At 48.2% G+C, this 20716-nt stretch overlaps 1 protein-coding gene and 1 long non-coding RNA gene across 6 annotated transcripts in view; one reads left to right on the top strand and one right to left on the bottom strand.

Moving 5' to 3' along the window:
• Nucleotides 1-20716, bottom strand: part of FAM120A (family with sequence similarity 120A) — a 181472-nt gene that overhangs the window by 22809 nt on the left and 137947 nt on the right. For all 4 annotated transcript variants that reach the window (XM_039547166.1, XM_039547164.1, XM_039547163.1 and 1 more), the window contains exons 11-12: nt 19537-19786; nt 5166-5280 (exon numbers count right to left, since the gene is read on the bottom strand). In XM_039547166.1, the coding sequence (XP_039403100.1) occupies nt 5166-5280; nt 19537-19786 (365 nt within the window). The remainder of the gene's footprint in view (nt 1-5165; nt 5281-19536; nt 19787-20716) is intronic.
• LOC120409317 overlaps nt 1-20716 on the top strand; it is a 55077-nt gene that overhangs the window by 7513 nt on the left and 26848 nt on the right. The gene's annotated exons all lie outside the window — the stretch shown is intronic.

Genomic DNA, 20716 nt, shown 5'->3' on the forward strand with positions numbered 1-20716 from the left:
CCCCCATCGCACCTCAGCTGCGCGGGGAGGGGTCTCTGTACAGGGAGCTGCTCCCCCATCCGCCAAACCCATATGGATCTGGACCTCCCATACCCTGAGACCCCTGCCAAGCCTCACCTTGTACACCCAGAACCACCCTAGCCCTCCATACTCGAACCCCACCCCACGGGGCCTCAATCCCTGCATCTGGAGCCTCCCTGCACTCAGACCCTCTGCCTCCGGACCCCAACCCCGGCATGCAGGCCACCCCCCACTGAGCTCTCTACACTCAAACCCCCACCCTGACAAGCCCCACTCCCTCAAGCCCCATGCCACTGACCCCCAACTAGCTGCACCCAGACCCACACCCCACCAAGCCCAACTCCCTCAGCACCCAGCCCCCTCTGCTGAGACCCACACACCCAGACCCTTCCACTGAGCCCCAACCACCTTCACCTGGAAGCCCCTGCAGAGTCCCATTGGCCCTGCACCTGGAATCCCCCGCACTCCAAACAAGCCTTGGTGCATCCAGATTCCCCCACGCCTAGACCCCCCACTGAGCTGCCTGCACCCAGATTGTCCCACACAGAATCCTTTCCCCCCCACACTGAGCCCCTCCACACTTGAACCCTGCCTGGTTGAGCCTGTCTGCCCCACACCTGGGGCACCTGGCCCAGAGGGACAGGGCCCCATGGCGTTTCTGTGGTACGCCCAGGCCTTGTGCTGTGTCAGGGTTGGGTGCAGCCTCACCACTGAATCCGTGTCTTGGGGGTGGGGAGGCTGCAGGGTGATCTTCCATCTTTGTGCATCCAGTGGCTTGTGCCATGCTGGAGCCTCTGCATTTATTGACAAATAAAGCTTGCAGAATTTAATAATATTGTGCGCAGAATTTTTAATTTTTTGGCACAGAATGCCCTCAGGAGTAAACTCTTCCTGTTCAGTTGACATGTGAAGATGTCAATCCTTCCTTGGGAACATTTGCCATTAATTTTCAATAGTAATTAAATTGCTTATCTTTCATGCACATAAATCAGAGATCTCCAAGATCACAAAAAGAGAATCCAAATCACTTTGCAGATATGCAGCTGTGTTCAAACCCACATGCTCCTTCTGAGCCTGACTTCAACAGAAAAAAGCAGCAGTTGTGTGTGAAGACAGTAACAATGGAGCATTAAGTATTTCATTTGCAGTTACCAACAAGTATTATGGAAATATTCCATACTAATCCTACACACAACCTAAAAATAAAAACTTGTTGATGGAGAAAAAAATTCTCTATCAACAAACACAATGTTTTAAGGTAAAATATCCTGTTTATCAGTGGCCTTGTCTCTGCCACTTATTTTTCTCAGAAACAAAAAACATTTATTCTCCTCTGGGAATTCTTTTGCTGGAACCTTTGTGTCCAGCAGTCTTCACAGTGGGGTTTCCGCCTCTACCCACTGAAATTGGAGACAGGGGCAAGACTGTATACTTTGTTAACACACACAAAACAAAATCTGCAGAGGACTTTATGTCTACAGTGTTGGGTTATGAGAATATGAGGAATAAAGACCAAGTTAATGCCTTGCAGATTTCCTCATATGCCACATCCCACCTTTTGGCCATGAAGTTGCCATTTGAGTTTTCATCAATACCTACAAGTAAGGTTGCCCAGTTAGCTTTGTGAGACCCTGAGATACATGTCTTGATCCATCCTGCCATTGAGACTTTGTATGGCTCCCCCCGCCTGCTGCAGGATAAAGTACTTGTATTGACTTCTGTAGGCCTCAGACATGTGCAAATATATTCTGATCATACTTCTAAACATTTAGGGTGTCTCACTCAAGAGATGTTCATGATTTGGACAAAAGCTGCGTATGTGTTTTCCTGGAGAGAGGTACGCTGCCTCTCTGATGGTGCAAAATATAGTTATCCTTTGGTCTGACTACTGAGTCAGCACCGTTAACCACCTTATCCTGAAGGAAGGTGACATACTGTAGCTGAATGGTTAAAGCATTTATTTTAAGACTTTCCGTAACTGAGTGTGAGAAACTGAGTGTGAGAAAGTATGGAGACACTGATGTCAGCAACGGTCCTGAATGACTCAGTTCAGGCTCCACATGGGCAACTGTGAATGATGAGAGGACTTAGTGATGCTGCTTTCAGGAATCTGATATGTTGCTTTTTAGCAAATCAGAGAAGAACTTCTGCAAATTATCCCATTCGCAATGGCTGAAACAGGTTTCTTGAGGGCTTTTGCTTTGAGAGCGACAGATGAGCAGACCTGTAAGAACCCAGCATGTGTTCATTTTGGCTGACTGCATTCTGTCCTAGGTCTCATTATCTCCTTTCTTCTTGTAATTCAAAGCTTAAAGAGAAAGATGACAATGAAGAATCTCTCTTCCCTCATTTCCTTTTGGTTATATATATATTTAGTCTGGGCTTTTCAGGCATCCTTGGGCTGCGAGGATCCTGGAAAGTGATTTATTCTCTCTATCTGCTGAATAACAATCCAAATAAGATTCTGATCTAGACTCAAGATTATTTTCTTTCGCATTATCATTCATGGGATTTATTAGCTCTTTAATACTTAAAATGTGGGATTCACTGGGGTCAATTGATTTGGTTTTCTTGTATGCATTTCCTTATGCAACTTCTTTTTATGGCTGGATGATAGCCAGAGGATCCTTCCTGAAACGAGTGGGAGAAATAGGACATGGGGGCTAGCAGTAAACACAGGCAGGTAAGGCTCTGACAAGATATAGCCTGCTTGACACCATAGGAAAACATACAAACAATGCATGATCTCTGCAGCATCCCACTGGCTGGATCCTGGTGGCAGGAGGAAACACAATGCATATACCTGTCTGAGCCTAGATAGTTGAAATCTAGGTGAACTGCATCTGCTCCAGCTACTAGGGAGAGCAATGCCACAGGCTGCTGCTTCTCCCTGCAGTGTCGTCTTCTAACTGTGGATCTCAACTTGGGGAAAAAAAGATGTTTTTGCTGTCTGCCCATTCAGTTCAGTACAGCACACGCTCATGCACTAGCTTGGAGCAATCATCTTCAAGTTACTGTAGGAAGACACAGTCCTCTCTGGCTTGGTTGGGCTCTACTTCTTATACTGGGGACTCTGGAAGACTATATACAACTATTCCTTTAGTGTGAGGCCACAGAAGTGGAACACTTCCTATTCCTTTACCCCATTGGCCATCTTCCAACAACATAAAGAAGACTGAGTGGGTTGCTTCAGGTCACCAACTCCCTGCCCCATGCTAAAGCTTTCTTTCATTTTCATTTAGCAGAGAGTGTTGGATGGGCTCAAGATCCATCTGTCAGTTATAAATACAGGAATAAACCTTGCCATTTTCTCCATTCTGGGGCACAGAATTCTGGACAGGGGTTCTAAGAGGGTGCCACTGTGAAGACAGACAGAGACATACAAAGGTCCCTCCTATGCCCTAACTCCCTCCCCACACCTACACCTGTACCCCAACTTCCTGCCCCAGGTCAGAACCCGCTTCCACACCCTAACTCCCTCCCAGACCCCACACAACCACCCGCATCCCAACACCCTGCCCCAGCCTTGAGCCCCCTCCCACAACCAATCTCCCTCCCGGAGCCCACACCCCAAACCTCTTCCTGTACTCCAAACCCCTGGAGCCCCCTCCTACATCCCAAACTCCCCAGTCCCACCCCAGAGCTTGCACCCCAGCTGGAGCCCGCACCCCCTCCCACACCCCAATACCCGGCCCCAGTCCGGAGCCCCCTTCCGCACCCTGAACCCCTCATTTCTGGCCGCACCCCGGAGCCTACGGAAGCCACAAGCATCCATGCCCTCTGCAAGGCTGGAGACGTGAGCGCCAGCTTGCTTTGCTGTGGGGTAAAGCCCCATGCCTCCATGCCCCCCCCCCCCCCCCAGGGCTGTGTGTGGCATGCGATTCATTTTTTCTGTGGGTCAATGGCCCCAACAGAAAAAAGGTTCCCCGCCCCGGGTTAGCTAGTTATGTTTACTTCATAATATATAATTGTATCTAGAAAGATAAGCATCTCTGCTAAAGTCTTTTAAAAGTATGCAAGTTAATATTTATGGAACACAATCAGTGCTGGAAGACTGCTTCCCTCACCTCTTTATTTATGCTTTTAAGTCTACATAAACTTCTCTGTGTTTCTCCACCCAAAATAAATGCTACAATGATCTTTTGACCCTAAACAAAGAAATCTATTTATTTAAATCAGCAAGATGATGATTCAAGAGAAACCTCACAAGAAGAAAAATAGAGCTCTCTTCAGAAACAGATTTCTGGTTTAAGCTTTCAAAGGGCTATCATAAAATAGTAAGAATAAAATCTCACCCAAAAAAAAAAAACTTTATTCTTTTCATAATATAAACAATACACTATAACTGAGTGAGTACCAATCTTTGCTGCACTTAAAAAGTTTGCATTTCACATGGTACGTCCAGACTACTCGCCGTATCGGCGGGTAGCAATCGATTTTTCAGGGATCGATATATCGCGTCTAATCTAGATTAGCGGTAGCGGAGTTGACACGGGGAGCTGCGGACGTCGATCCCGCGCCATGAGGACACGAGGTAAATCGATCTAAGATACTTCGACTTCAGCTACACTATTCACGTAGCTGAAGTTGCGTATCTTAGATCGATACCGCCCCCCCCCAGTGTAGACCAGCCCACATACTAAGTGACCTATATACATTGAAGGGACACACCAGATTTTTAAAAGATATTTAGGCATTATGGTGCTCAGTGTTGCAACACCTGATTTAGGAGCCTGAAATCCCATTGACTTTAAAGTGCCTAAATCCAGACTAACACGGCTACCCCTCTGATACTTAAATCCTTTTTGAAAATGAGAAACAGGCTCCTAAATCGGTTAGACTGTCACTTCCTAGTGCCTTTTTCTTCTTAATCTTTCTATCAATATGTTTACTACTTCTAAGAATTGAATAAGCGATGGAAAGAATACTTTAAAGAGCTGTACAATATTCAGAACATAGGAGATTAAATGATCCTGGAAAAGCTTCCCAGCACAAACAAGGCACAGTGGATACCTAAATCACCTTTAAAAAAATGGGCCTTAATGCTTAATGTTTTTAGAGAAAAACATCACTTGCTCAATGTTAATATTATGGATCAGTTGGGGGTAGATTTCTCTAATGAAGGAAGTTGGATTAAGAATTACCTTAAGTTCCTGTAGCTGGTCAGGTTCATAGAGTTTTGGAGACAACGCCTGAGAAAGGAAAGCATCAAGTTCCTGGCGACGAAGTATACGGATCCCTGGCCACTGCACCATATACCTACAGCAACAGCAAACAAAGAACAGTTACTAACCTTTCTGTAACTGCTGTTCTTCACAATATGTTGCGTATGTCCATTCCATGTAGGTGTCTGTGGACTCCAATGCACAGCTGGAGAGTTTTGATCCTTAGCAGTTACTGTCAGGACAGCCTGAGTGCCCTCTGCTGTCTTGCGCACATTACGCAGGCATAAAGGACTAAGCCATCCCAGGATCCCCTCAGCTCCTTCCTACCAGAATGACACTGATAGAAATGGGAAGGAGGGCAGTGTGATGTTGCACTCTATATGATTTTATGAAAATATGCTAGTGAGTATGAATATAATGTAACTGGAATATGCTTCATTCAAAAGATTTCTTGTAAGGTATAATTACAACGCTTATAATCTACTGAGTGCAGTCATCCTATTTGTATAAATGTATCACTCTTGTATCTGAAACTAGAAATACAAAATAACTCTGAGGGCCTATTGTAATTATGCAAAGTGTGGGCCATTAATGGTGGTTTGGAATCGTGATGGCTCCCATTAACCAGGACAATTGACTGTGGACAGCTCTGTTTGCAGGTAGGCCTTCCTGTGAGTCAGGCTGGGAGGAATGAAAGCTTGGGGTCTTACAGTGACATGTGATCATGTCACCTGACCTGGAATCCATCTTTAACCTGCTGTTTTTCCATTGAGAAAGAGGGGTGGGAACCCAGAGGGACAAAGGATTCCCGCCTTATGCAAAAGATATATAAGTGGATGGAACAGAACAAAGGGGGCAGCCATCATGAAAAATCCCCTAGCTACCACCTGAGCTGGAACAAGGACTGTACCAGGGGAAAGGATTATGCCCAGACTAGGAAGGCATCCAGTCTGTGAAAGAAACTTATTGAAACATCTTTGAGGGTGAGATTTATCTGTATTCAGTTTTATTACTGTATTAGGCTTAGATTTGCATGTTTTGTTTTATTTTACTTGGTAATTCACTTTGTTCTGTCTGTTACTACTTGGAACCACTTAAATCCTACTTTATGTATTTAATAAAATCACTTTTTACTTATTAATTAACCCAGAGTATGTATTAATACCTGGGGGGTGAGGGGGAATAACATGTACATATCTCTCTGTCAGTGTTATAGAGGGTGAACAATTTATGAGTTTACCCTGTATAAGCTTTATACAGGGTAAAAACGGGTTTATTTGGGGTTTAGACCCTATCGGGAGTTGGGCATCTGAGTGTTAAAGACAGGAACATTTCTGTAAGTTGCTTTCAATGAAGTCTGCAGCTTTGGGGCACATGGTTCAGACCCTGGGTCTGTGTTGGAGCAGACTGGCGTGTCTGGCTCAGCAAGACAGGGTGCTGGACTCACAGGCTGGCAGGGAAAGCAGGGGCAGAAGTAGTCTTGGCACATCAGTTGGCAGTTCCCAAGGGGGGTTTTGTGATCCAACCCGTCACAGGCAGGTCGTGGAATGAACACATGCAACACATCTCAAAGAACAACAGAAAGGTTAGTAACCATTTTTCCTTCTTTGAGAGACTGCACATGTCCACTCCACTGTAGGTGGTTCATAAGCAGTTCTATTTGGAGGCGGGATCAGAATCCATTTGAACAGAAAGACTGGAGGAGCACTCATCCAAATTTAGCTTCATCTCTAGATTGCTAAGATTGCATAGCGAGAGGCAAACATGTGACACTATGACCAGGTTGCTGCCTTGCAAATGTCCAATATTGACACATGAGCCAGAAGAAATGCCTCAAAGGCTGCTTGTGACCTAGTCAAATGACCCAATACTCTATCCAGCAGCTCGGCATTAACCAACTGCTAACATAAGTGAATACAACTGGATAGCCATGCTGAAATCCTCTGTGTAGAAACTCTGTCCGCAAATGCAACGAACAACTGAGATGAAAATCTAAATGGCTTAGTTCACTCCAGATAAAGCACAAATCTCTTCTGCCTTCTGGAGTGAGCAGTGACTTCTCTCTCCTGTTACTGTGAGGCTTTGGGAAGAAGGATGGTAAGTAAATCTGCCTACTTGATGTGAAAAGAGGAGACCACTTGCATAACAAATCTTGGATGGGGATGAAGGCAGACTTTGTTTGCATAAGAAATCATATATAGAAGATGTGATACTAACACCCTCAACTCCCCTACTCTCCTGGCCAATGTAATGGCTACTAAAAATGCTACTTTCACTGAAAGGTGTAACAGACTATTAAGTCACTAAAGGCTGAAAGTGGGGACTCATCAACTTGAAGACTAAATTCAGGCTTCATGGCGGAATAGGGCTCTGTACGTGTGGAAACATCCTGTCCAAGCCCTTTAAAAATCTTACAACCATCAGTCTGGAAAAAAGATAATGGTTACCCACAGAAGAATGAAACACTGATAGAGCTGCTACGTGTACCCTAACTGAGCTAATCTTTGATGTTTCAGATACAAAAGATAGTCCAGCACTTACTGAATAGAAGCAAGAACTGGGGAGACCCCTTTCAGCCTCAATCAGACAGAAAACCTCTTCCACTTAGCCAGTTGTCATCCTTGATGATTTTCTACTATTCAGCAGTACCTCCTGCACCTCTCTGGAGCAGAACTCCTTGGCTGACATCGGTAGAGAAGTCTCCAGGCCATCATGTGAAGGGCCTGGAAGTTGGTGTGAAGGAGGTGGCCACAATTCTGCAAAGCTAGGACAGTGTGAAGCAGGAGTAATAGAGGGGGGCTGACAGAGGTACAAGAGCTGTGAAAGCCAGTCCTGACACACCGGCACGATCAGTGTAAGACTGGCCTTGTCCTGTTTCGCCTTGCACAGAACTCCGGACAGAAGAGGGATGGGGCAAAAGCATATAGCAGACCCTCTGACCAGAGCAGCAGAAAAGCATCAGTCAGTGAACATGGGTTGTGACCTGCTCTGGTGACATTTTGCGTTGTCCTTTGTTGCAAACAGATCCACTAAGGGGGTTCCCCAGAGCTGGAAAATGGACCTTCCTATGTCTGGGCGAAGGGACCGCTCCTGGTGATTGATGAACAACCTGCTTAGGCAGCCTGCCAGTGTGTTCCGAGCCTCTTGGAGGTGGGCCTCCTTCAGAAAAAGACGGTTACTCACCGTTGTAACTGTTGTTCTTCGAGATGTGTTGCTCATATCCATTCCAGTTAGGTGTGTGCGCGCCGCGTGCACGTTCGTCGGAAGATTTTTACCCTAGCAACACTCGGTGGGTCGGCTGGGCGCCCCCTGGAGTGGTGCCGCTATAGTGCCGGATATATACCCCTGCCGACCCATCCGCTCCTCAGTTCCTTCTTGCCGGCTACTCCGACAGTGGGGAAGGAGGGCGGGTCTGGAATGGATATGAGCAACACATCTCGAAGAACAGTTACAACGGTGAGTAACCGTCTTTTCTTCTTTGAGTGATTGCTCATATGCATTCCAGTTAGGTGATTCCCAAGCCTTACGTAGGCGGTGGGGTCAGAGTGAGATGTTGCAGAATGCAAAACTGCTGAGCCAAAGGTCGCATCATCTCTAGACTGTCGAACCAATGAGGCAAAGGTGTCGACCGAGGACCAGGTAGTTGCACGACCTATCCCCTGGAAGGGGAAGTGAGCCAGGAAGGCAGCAGAAGAAGCCTGAGCCCTGGCGGAATGTGCAGTAAGATGGCTCGATGGAACATGGGCCAATCAGAGGAGGTGCGGATGCACGACCTCTCCCAAGATGAAATCCTCTGGGAGAAGACAGGTAGGCCCTTCGTCCTGTCTGCCAGTACGACGAAGAGTTGGGGCGTTAACGTGGTCACAACTGCACCGTGCCCTTGAGAAACACAGTATACCATGGGTTCACCATGAGAGCCTGAAGCTCGGAGACTCGTCTGGACGATGCAAAGGCTACAAGGAAAAACTGTCTTTCAGGACAGCGAGCATGTTGTCAGTGGCTCGAACGGGGCAGCCATAAGACTGGTTAGAACCAGGCTGAAGACCCAGGTTTAGGAGGGCCAGATACGCTAACGGAGTGGAAGGTTTCCTACCACCCAGGAGAATCCTGTAGAACCGAGGCAGAACAACGTAACTCGGATCAGTTTAGCCACACTGCAGCCATGCTGTGAGGTGCAGGGATTGTAGGTCAGGGTGGTGAAGTTTGCCGAGATCCTGCATTATGAGGTTTGGGCAAAGAAGCAGGGGAATCGTGTTGGCCACCGACAGGCCTACAACATGGTGTACCAGTGCTGCCTGGGTCACGCTGAAGCGATCATGATGAGGAGCGCTCTGTCCCTGCGGAGTTTTAGCAGGACCCTGTGAACTAGCGGGAACGGTGGAAAGCATACAGCAGTCGGCTCGTCCACGGCATTAGAAAGCCTCCAAGATCGAGCCCAGGGAGAGGTCTTGGAATGAGCAGAACTTGCCTCTCTCTTTCCGTCCTCGCGAGAGCGAAGAGGACTATGCGGGGAAAGCCCCACTTCTGGAAAAACGGAATGTATAACGTCCGGAGGACTTGACCACTTGAGAAACCGGAAGGATCTGCTGTGGCGATCCGCCAGAGTGATCCTGACCCCTGGGAGAAAGGACGTTACCATGTCTATCGATTGGGCTGTGCCGAAGTCCCAGAGTCGGATAGCTCCCTGCAAAGAGGGGAGGACTGTGCTCCTCCGTGTGTGTTTATGTAACATATGGCCATTGTGCTGAGTGTGAACACCGAGACACAACGCCCTTGCAGGTGCTGCTGAAACGCCTGATACACAAGACAGACTGCTCTCAGCTTCCGGACATCGATGTGCAAGGCCAGCTCTTGAGCCGACCGAAGGCCTTGAGTGCGAAACTGACCCAGGTGAGCCCCCCAGTCGAGAGATGGGGCATCCGTCGTGAGGGACACCGAGGGGTGAGGTGGATGGAACAGCATCCCTGCACCCACCAGGGAGGGCATCGACCCCCAGTCGGGGGAGCCTGGGCCGCTCGGGGGGATTAAGGCGACCCTGACTATGCTGTCTCCGCCCGGGTGGCACCCCGAGGTGAGCCACGATTGAGATGGACAGAGGCGAAGCCTGGCACGATTGGTTACGAACGTGCAGGCAGCCATGAGACCCAGGAAACCTAGGCAAGTGTGAGCCAAAGTTGTTGGGAAGGTCCGTAGACCTTGCATAATTGTTACTATCGCGTGAAACCGAGGCTGAGGTAAGCAGGCTCTGGCGAGACTGGAGTCCAGGATGGCCCCAATGAATTCTATTCCCTGTGTGGGAATCAGAGCGGATTTCTGTATATGGATCATCAGGCCTAGACGCAGGAATAGATCCTTGTCAACGCCCACATGACTGGTAACTTGGGCTCCATTGGTCCCTCGAATGAGCCAATTGTATAGATACAGAAAACGTGTACCCGACGGTGGCGGAGAGAGGCAGCTACTACAGCCATGCATTTTGAGTACACTTGGGGCTGTATAGAGGCCAACCGGGAGGACCGTAACTGGAGAGGATGACGGTTGGCCACAAACCGGAGGTACCTTCTGTATGGACGATAAATGGCGAAGTGAAAATACGCGCCCTTCATATCAAGGGCGGCATATCAGTCTCCGGGATCCAAGGATGGGATGACGGTCCCCATGGATACCATGCGGAACTTCAGGCGAATCATGAACTCGTTGAGTTCCTGCAGGCCTAGGATAGGTCTAAGACCTCCCTTCGCCTTGGGGATTAGGAATTAATGGGAGTAGAACCCGTTGTTCCTTTCGTCCTTTGGTACCTCCTCTATAGCTCCAATGGTGAGGAGCGTCCGCCCCTCTTGCAAGAGGAATTGCTTTGGGGTCCTGACTGACGCCTACGACTGCCTCAGCGACACCTGCTGGCAAAGCCCTGTCTTTGTCTAGGTGCGGGGTAAGGACGGTGAGGCTGGGGCGGAAATGTCGGCGCTGAGTCACCAGCATGTGCGTGCCGAGAGGGAGCGCACAGCGACCTTGCTGTCCTTTAGGCTTTGCAGCCTAGGGTCAGGCTTTTTTTTTTTTTTTTTTTTTTTTTTGAGAACAGGCCCTTGCCCTTGAAGGGTCAGTCCTGTATAGTGTGCAGCAGCTGCGAGGGAAGGCTCGATAACTGGAGCCATGAAATACGCCTCGTGGCAACACCCGAGGCCCGGGTTGTGGCTGCGGAGTCAGCTACATCCAATGAGGCCTGGAGGGAAGCTCTCGCCACCTCCTTCCCTTTTTCCAGGAGGGCAGCAAACTCTTAACAGGAGTCCTGAGGAACCGACTCCATAAATTTGCCCACCACCGCCCATAGTAGCGGCTAAGCAGGGCTTGCTGGTTTGCTACGCGAAGTTGCAGGGCCCCTGCCGAGTACATCTGACGGCCCACTAAGTCCATTCGCCTAGCCTCCTTGGATTTAGGGGCTGGTGCCAGCGGGCCATGGCGTTCCGTCTCAGTGACGGACTGGACGACAAGGGAGCGGGGGGGGGCGTGGGGTGGACATATAGGTACCCGTAGCCCCTGGAGGATACCATGTACATGCGTTCAACTCCGATGCCCGCCGGCGGGATAGTAGCTTGAGACTGTCAGATGGTATCCAGTGTGGCCTTGATCATCGGAATGAACGGTAGGGCCACTCTGCGGGGCGTCACCCGACAGAATATCTACGACTGGATACGGTATCTCCAAGACTTCCCCCCACTTGGGGATTCAGATTGAGTGCCCCCCCGTCTCAGGAGGTCCTGATGGCCCCCCAAGTCAATTAGAGGAGGGCCCGAGGAGTACGCCCCTGCCACAGCCTCATCTGGTGAGGAGGAAGAAGAAAGACCGGGGATAAGCGGGTCCTGTGTGGGCTCGCACTCCTGGACAACCTCCTGATCCGGAGGGACCAGTTGGAGGGGGGCGGCTAACTGTCTCCTGGCACCCAGTGCTCTGACGGAACAGAGTGAGATGGGATCACAGGTAGGCCTTTGGCCTAATGGCACGCCCAAAATGTACAGGGTGACCACAGATGGGGTCAGGGTCCTGGGCCTGGGGCACCTGGAAGACTCTGGTGTGCACATCTGAATCACAGTCCTGAGCAAATAAATTGCCTGCGCAGGACAACAGTGATGCATATTTGGATGGCCATGGAGGAGCTAAAAAGCCCTGAGCAGAGTCTCCCTCTCTAGCTGATGTCGCTCGACGCGCAGGGGATCGGTACCGGGAGGCATACTGGTACCGGGAGCGAGAATGGGACCTGCCACCGGAGCGGTGCCGGGAGGTCGACCGAGATCTCGAGGCTCGACGTCGGGAGTGGCGACGGGAGTCCGGTGCCTGGAGCGGTACCGGGAGCTGGATCGGCAACAAATGAACCGGGCCGGCGAACGGGACGCTGATCGGTGCCGCGAGTACGAATGGTACCGAAATGGAGAACGGTGCCGGGACTGTGAGCGGCGTCAGCACCTGGATTGGCGACGGGACCGAGAACATCTGCGGGACCGCGATCGTGAACGGTGCCGCTACGCGGTGCCAACACAGGGTAGTCTGATCAAGGCAGGCTTGCTGATCGACCATATAACCCGCACCGGTGGTGCCGGGGGTTGAGGCAGCGCATGCGCTGTCATTGCAATCAACTTCCTCGACGTGGAAATGTCTCCGGCGTAGAGGGAATAGTGAGCTCAACCACGGCTCGCACCAGGGAGCATTCAGGTACCAGACTCGATGGCTCTTGCATGGCCGGAGTCGACGGTGCTGATATTGTCGGTGCCGCGACAGGTATCGGAGCCGGGCGGTCAGACTCAGTACAGCGCTCGGGCTGCGGAGCCGGCGGCTCTGACGCAGCTTAATAATGAGCTCAACCACGGCTCGTACCGGGGAGCTTTCCGGCACCGGACTCAACGGCTCTTGCGTGGCCAGAGGCGACGGTGCCAATACTGTCGGTGCCACGGCAGGTATCGGTGCCAGGCGGTCCGACTTAGTATAGCGCTTGGGCTGCGGAGCAGGCGGCTCTGACGCAGCTTAATAGTGAGCTCAACCACAACTCGTACCAGGGAGCTTTCCGGCACCGGACTCGACGGCTCTTGCGTGGCCGGAGGCGACGGTGCCGATATTGTCGGTGCCATGGCAGGATATCCGTGCCGGGTGGTCCGACTTAGTATAGCGCTCGGGCTGCGGAGCAGGCGGCTCGGACGCAGCAGGAGTCCTGTGCCTCTTGATCCTCCAGGAGAGGGATCCGTGCCGAGTGGACAACGGTGCCGGCGACAGCCGGTGTCGGAAGGCCTTGGCGGTATCGGCGATCCGGTGCCGAGGGAGCGCTTCTTGAAGACTTACCAGCGCTCGGTGCCGAGAGCGGAGGCGTAAGAGCTGCCTCCCTCAGGAGCTACTTGAGAGCAAAGTCTCGCTCCCCTATTGTTCCCGGCTTAAAGGCCTTACAAATGCGAAACTTATCTGTCAGGTGAGATTCCTCGAGGCACTTAGGAGAGGATCTCTTGTCGGCATCGGCTTATGGCCGGCCGAGCACAGTTTGAAACCCTGTGAACCGGGCATAGTACCCGGCACCGGGTGCGGGGAAGGGAATAAGCCCCAAACCCCTGTGACTATATACACAAACTATACTACAAACGAATAAAGTTAACTATAGAATCTGAACTATATATACAAGAATTAACGAGAGAAACTACGAGTAGCTAGGGAAGTGGAGGTCAGCTAAGCCGCGCTCCACTGTTCCAACGACTGACACGGGCGGTAAGAAGGAACTGAAGAGCGGATGGGTCGGCAGGGGTATATATCCGGCGCTATAGCGGCGCCACTCCAGGGGGCGCCCAGCCGACCCACCGAGTGTTGCTAGGGTAAAAATCTTCCGACGAACGTGCACGTGGCGCGCACACACCTAACTGGAATGCATATGAGCAATCACTCGAAGAAGAATAGAGAGTTGCTTAAACAGAAGTCCCAGAATAGGACTGCTTCCTAGCTAGTGAAGACGGGGTTACATAAAACCTAGTGATCACAGTGCTGGTTGGCACAAATATGTGCACTCCCTGATGTGAAGAAGGAATGCTATGCAAGCTAAAAGGATAAACATCAGGGAGCTGCAGGTTATGTACAGACTAAGATCTTGGGAGACCAAGACCTTGTGTTTGCAGGTATCCCAGGTGAGTTCTCCCACCTCAGATCCAGGCATCCCTGACTAAGGTAAGTGAATGCTGAAGCTGAGTGAAAGGAACTCCCCTGCATACATTGGTTGGGACTACCCACCAGTCTAGGGAGTATAAGATGCAACTTGGGACACGCACTAACATGCCTATGTGGTGCCTTCTTGGAAAATACATCTCTGTCACCCAGCCCTGAAGGGGTCTCAGGCACTGTCTGGTGTACCCGACCATGTAAGTGCATGTGGCATGTGCCTCAGCAGTCTTAAATAGTGATGGTGAGAGGATAAGCTTCAAGTTCAGAATGAGGCTTTGAATTGGAAGAAACCTTGTCTGTATAGCAAGGCCCTAGCTGTTGTCAACTCCAGAATCGCTCCAATAAATTCTATTTTCTGTACTGGAGACAGGACTGACTTGTCTGTGTTGCTTTCGGGATCAGGACGTATCAGGAGTGAAACCTCTTTCCCCTGAACAAGGGAGGGACTCTCTACACAGGAAAAGCAAATATATATCTTGCAGACTTGCTTTCTTGTGAGAGTTGTCCCTGAAGAGGGATGGGGAAAGGAAAAGGAAAGGCAAAAATAAAACAGAGCAAATATCCCACTTCCGCCATGCTTACAACCCACCAATCTGTTGCAACGTGGGCCCAAGCACTACTGAAGTGGGACAGGTGTTTTGGAAGAACTGGAACAATAAAGGATGGCACTCTTGGAACTGGTAGACTGCTCTCAACCTACCAGTGAAAAATTAGTTCTCGGAAGATGCTGCCTGCCTGGTACCAGTGGCTGCAGATACAAAGGGAAGTGATGGGGGTTACCATTTGTAATCTCTGCTCCTTCTCTATGACAGGTCTTGGACTCAAGGAGTAAATCACTAAAAACGCTGAGAATGATGAGGACAGAACACCTTCTGCTTCACTGCTGGAGTGTAAATGCCCAAGGTCTACAGAGTTGCTCTAGAATCTTTGAGACTATGCAGAGTCTCATCTGTCTCTTCTGAGAAGAATGGCTGCTCACAGGGTAAGCCCTGAATGGTCTGTTGCATCTCTGGAAGGAGGCCAGAAGAGTGCAACCAGGATGAGCGCCTCAAGTGAAGGCAGAGGCCATGCTGCGTGCAGCAGAATCTGCTGCATCGAGACATGCCTGTAGAGCTTTTCTGGCGACCAACTTGCCCTCCTCTATCCAAGTGAGGAACTCTTGTTTTGCCTCACATGGGAGCTTGTCTTTCCATTTCAAACCCATCCCCCACAGAGTGAAATCAAAGCACCCCAGCACAGCTTGCTGGTTCACAATGTGAAGCTGTAATCCACCTGTGGAATAAAGCTTCCTCCCAAATAAGTCCAACTTCTTGTCCTCTTTATTCTTTGGTGCTGAAGTCTGGTGTCCCTATCATTCCTTTTCATTGGCTGCTGCAACTTCAAGGGACATTGGAGGAGGATGGTTATACAGTGCTCAAACCCCCGGGGAGATAGTACCTTCTCTCTACTCTTTCAGCAGTCAGAGGCAGGGAAGCTGGAGTCTGCCAGAGAATCTTGGTGGGCTCTAAGCCACATTTGTTGGCAGAGCTATTCTAGCTGAAGCTAGATTAGAACGTGCACTAGCTTGTGGAATTTTTCCCACTCCTCGAGGTGGATATCATGCGCCATAGCCATCCTCCTCACAGCTCCTGATGAGTCTTAAAATAAATCACCCAGAAGTGAAGAAATAGGCTCCACCATGACTGTCTCATCAGGAGAGGAGGAAGAGAATACTAATGGTTCAGTTCCTACAGTTGCTCATGTAAGAGATCCCAAGTCTGTTCAGTACCAAGATGCTTGTGGCGATGATGCTCCTGGTGCCAGTAGATGGAGCCAGCTGAGATGGCTTCAGGGATGCTCTTGACTGGGGTGGGGAACCTACAGGTCCCAAAAGGGCCACTAGTATGTCCCTGGACCCCAGCTATACACAACCCAAGGATCCCTTCTGTAAACTCCCTGCAGGTATTGTGGCAGAAACCCAGGCGGGCAGGTGGCATCTCTCCCCCAATGGGACCAACAAGGTTGGGAAACATAGGAACCCACTTCAGAGTCTGATAAGGATGAAGCTTTTCCTTGAGAGCAAGGTGGTACTGTACCCATTGGGACTGCAGAGGAAGGCCAACTCTGCAGCGGAGACAGGGATATCATCTGTGCCTTTCCCTTAGATGGTACCAGTCTCATTGGTACCTTGATACCGTGAAGGGAAAGGCACTGGAAGTGGTACCATATTCACTGGTGCCAGGTGAGACCACTGGTGATGGCAACACTGAGGTTCAACAATCCTTTGGCAGCCTCAAACACCTCAGGAGTAGACTGGGTACCAGAAAGATACTGTGTGGTATACTGAGGCAAGGAAATGGCAATGAAGATGCTTAGGGAACCAGGCTCGACAGGCCCACATTGGCCTCTGGAGTCAACAAACTCCTCTGTCTAGAGGTGTGCTCTGGGGAGTGCTTCCTTTTTGATCACCCATCTGAGTTTTTATTAGAGATCATCCTCTTTGATGATCCTCGTGCTGAGTCCGATTCTTATGCCTCTTCTTCGGTACTGGGGATCCCAATCTGCCTCTCAGTACCAGTAGCGTGGCAGGTGCACTACTGACCAACGCCAAGGTGCTCTGTATCCAGAGCAATGTAGAGGGCTCAGATGGAGGACACAGAGCCAATTCGATAACCAGATATTTTAACCTGACTGCCCTATCTTTTTTCTGAATAGGGTTAAAGCCCTTACAAATGCTGCACTCGTCCCTTACATGAGCTTCCTCCAGGCACTTAAGGCAGGTGGGGTGAGGTTCTCTATTTGGCATATCCTTACTGCAACAGTGGCAGGGCTTGAAATCCAGAGAGTGTGGGGGATACCTCCGGTACCGGGGCTGGTACATGCTCAAACAATAAAAACAATTTTTTTAAACTAACATACTGAGTAACTACTAGACTACACTAACTACACACAGGTAAAATATATAGGTATCAAGAAAGACTTGCAGAAGCAAGGATAGGGAGCTTCAATAACCGTAACAGGTGGCAGGAAGGCACTGAGGTAGGTGTGGGGGTCTCAGCCCTTTATGCCTGCCCAATGCATATGAGACGGCAGAGGGTACTCAGGCTGCCCCAACAGGTACTATCAAGGGAAAAAACTCTTCAACAACTGTGCACTGGAGAGCACAAATACCTACAGTGGAATGGACATGTGCAATCACTCAAAGACAACTTACTCAGAGTCCTCACTTTAACAGCTAAAGTAAACAGTAGTACTGTGTGAACAGAAAAGCCATCAGAATGAAGCCAAAAACTTTTTGTTCAGGCTTCAAATTAAAAAATAAGACATAGCTAAAAAGACTGAAGTGATTTCTTAGGGTTTAATGCCAGACAATATTTTGTTAATACTGCTAATAAAAATGACAAATTAATTATTGTTTGCAGTACTGTTGCAGCCCTACTGATCTCATGAGAGAGACACAGTAGGTGAGTTCTGTGTAGTTCGATAGCTTGTCTCTTTCGACAACAGAAGTTTGTCCAATAATTAATTGTTGCAGTTTGTGCTGATCCAAATACTTTTGCATACTATAAAAATGTGTATTTGGTCAAAAGTTACTCAAGGAAAAATAGTAATGTTGTTTGACAATATTTTTACATTATACCCCTTGAGCTGGCTCCTTAGAGTAGATGAATTAGGAAAATATCCATTATGTGATGTAAATGTCCAAGCAAAATATACTGATGAGACGCTGCCTGTGAACTCACCCCACAACACACATGATCATCAGAACCCCACACTGCTTTCAATAACAAAGGGTACGATAGGCCATAAAAATACTACCTAAAGCAGAAATGCATGATGATACGTATAAAAATAAGACATAATGGTGTAGCATAAAGGCTTCATCAACATGAGTCAGAGATGAACACATTACTCAGAAGTGAAGTCAGAGAAAGTTGTATGCGGGTCATTCCAAACAAGTGCCAATAAAACTTTTATACCTCACAAACTATTTATGTTACATCACAGAAAAACTATTTTAAAATGTGTTAAGGGTTTTAATAAAATATGATTGGAACTATTGTATTCTACTCCTACAAAGCCAAGTGCCTTATTTATAATTCCACCCCACCCTTTATCGCCTTGGTAGAAACCATGAGGCAGTACCAAGGGCACATGCACAGACCAATTGACACTACACCTATACCTCGATATAACGCTGTCCTTGGGAGCCAAAAAATCTTACCGCATTATAGGTGAAACCATATTATATTGAACTTGCTTTGATCCACTGGAGTGCGCAGCCCCGCCCCCTCGGAGCGCTGCTTTACTGCGTTATATCCAAATTTGTGTTATATTGAGGTAGCGGTGTACTACTTTTAAAAGTTCCGGCTCCGGGTCCATGCTCACAACCCTCAGTGGAATACAATAACCATCGCTCAAAGAAAAACTATACACGACTCAAAAGGCAAGAGAAATTAATATTAAATTGGAAGCAAACTTACATTTATCATCTCAAAAATATACCTAAAATCTCTCTTCCATTCGTATAAATCTCACCTTTCAGCTTGAGATCTTGGGTCCTGCCAGATTAAGAAGCAAGAGCTGGGTCTTACTAGGTGACTAGGGATTCCCGCCCCCTCCCCGCCAAAGTATAGGAGTGCTCATTCCTAATTCAGCTCCGAAATTGAAGGCTAGTCTCTTCCTTCTTAATTCTGCACATCTCATGTGGGCCAGTCAAATCAAGGAAGGGAACCAGCAAGCCTAATACAGCGAATCCTAGTACCTGGTAAATGGGAAGTCATTTACATGAGCTTTCCAAACCCATAAAGCCACTAAGCAATTATTTTCTGCAGCACCTTTTGGTTTTTCTTTGAGAATGTACAGTGCCAGTTTCTGTGACCCAAAAGGCAATGTTTGTATCTGGCTACTTAGAGGCCTTAAATATAACAAGAAACTATGAGATAACAGCCAATTTTTCTTCTTTCAACTCTCTATGGAATTAGCTGAAAAACTGACAAGTAGCTAGCACACTTTTAAGAATCATAGAAGTGAGGAAGTCATTTCTTCCAAAAATACTTGCAATATGAATTATTAATTTTCAAAGTCACAGTTTAATGCAGGGTTAGAGAAAGACTTGCTAGAGCAATATATTATACAATGTAGTAACATTTCTTTTATGCTATTTTAACTTGTGATAAACCCTCACCTTAATACGCAACAGAGCACCATAAGATGAGTGGGCACATTAGCTGGATTGAGCATTGCTGGTGTATCTGATCTCATACAGGCCAAAAATGCCCTCATTCTTCGGTTCTTGTCCTCTACTGCTTTTCCCAGCCACAGCTTCTTCAGATTGGGACAGGTCCATTCCCTGAATGCAAGCGCTTCCACCAGCTCAGGGGTCTGGGGAGATTTTCCTTTGTAAGCAGCCCATTCTTTAATTATCACTGGTGAAACTACAGAACAAAAACAATTGGAAAAAAATTTAAAGACTTGTATATTTTAAACTTCATATACAGATAGCTTCCCCATTTAAATCAATTGGTCATTTTAACCCAGGTGGTGTTTAGATGTTATATTGGCTGTACTGATTCTGTATCGTGTATGCTAATTTGCATGACTAGTAGCCAACCAGCAAGGTCCTGAAGGATTATTTCTTTCACATGCACTCACTTCAACACACACATTCTCTAATATGCAAAAGTTTTCATAAAAAACACAAATATATTGTAGGAATATTACTATCAACTTGTTTTTAACCTAATTAGTTTATTATCTAAATTATTTTTCTCCATCATAATGGCATAATGGAAGATAAGCTACTTAATTTCTCTTTTTACACAGATATTCTCCTAATTAGGTTTTACATGTTTGATTAAAGAGTTGGAGGGATGTAAAGTGAAGAATATTTCCCAAAACAGCACATAAATACAAAATACTTCCTAAGCATCAGCTAGTTTCATCCCTACAACTTTATTTTTGTGCAGCTAATGATGATGAACAGGTGGCAGAGCTTTACAAAACAAAAAAGGAGGACTGGAAAGGAGGGGTGCATAGGGAGTGGAAATGTAAAAGGAAGCCTTGGGCAGTGATGTCTAATGTTCATTTGACAGCTGTGATAACCACACAGGCCTGGTGGAAAGGGGGCCTTGGACATGGGGGCAGGTTTCAAATCAGCTGTGATATGACAAACTGATGTAACTTCTTCACTCTCCTGTCAAATCTGTTCTCTGCAAAGACACTGGGTTGGTTAAGGAGGCAGAAGACTGGTGTCCCCTACAATACCTGGGTTTTACTTTGTGGGCTGTCTGCCCTGGGGGAAGGAAAACATCTTCTGCCTTTGCTGGTGGGTACTTGTATGGCTTTTTGTAGGGAGACAGTGTGTA

Source organism: Mauremys reevesii, linkage group 7, assembly GCF_016161935.1.
Source record: "Mauremys reevesii isolate NIE-2019 linkage group 7, ASM1616193v1, whole genome shotgun sequence".
Classification (NCBI taxonomy): domain Eukaryota; kingdom Metazoa; phylum Chordata; order Testudines; family Geoemydidae; genus Mauremys; species Mauremys reevesii.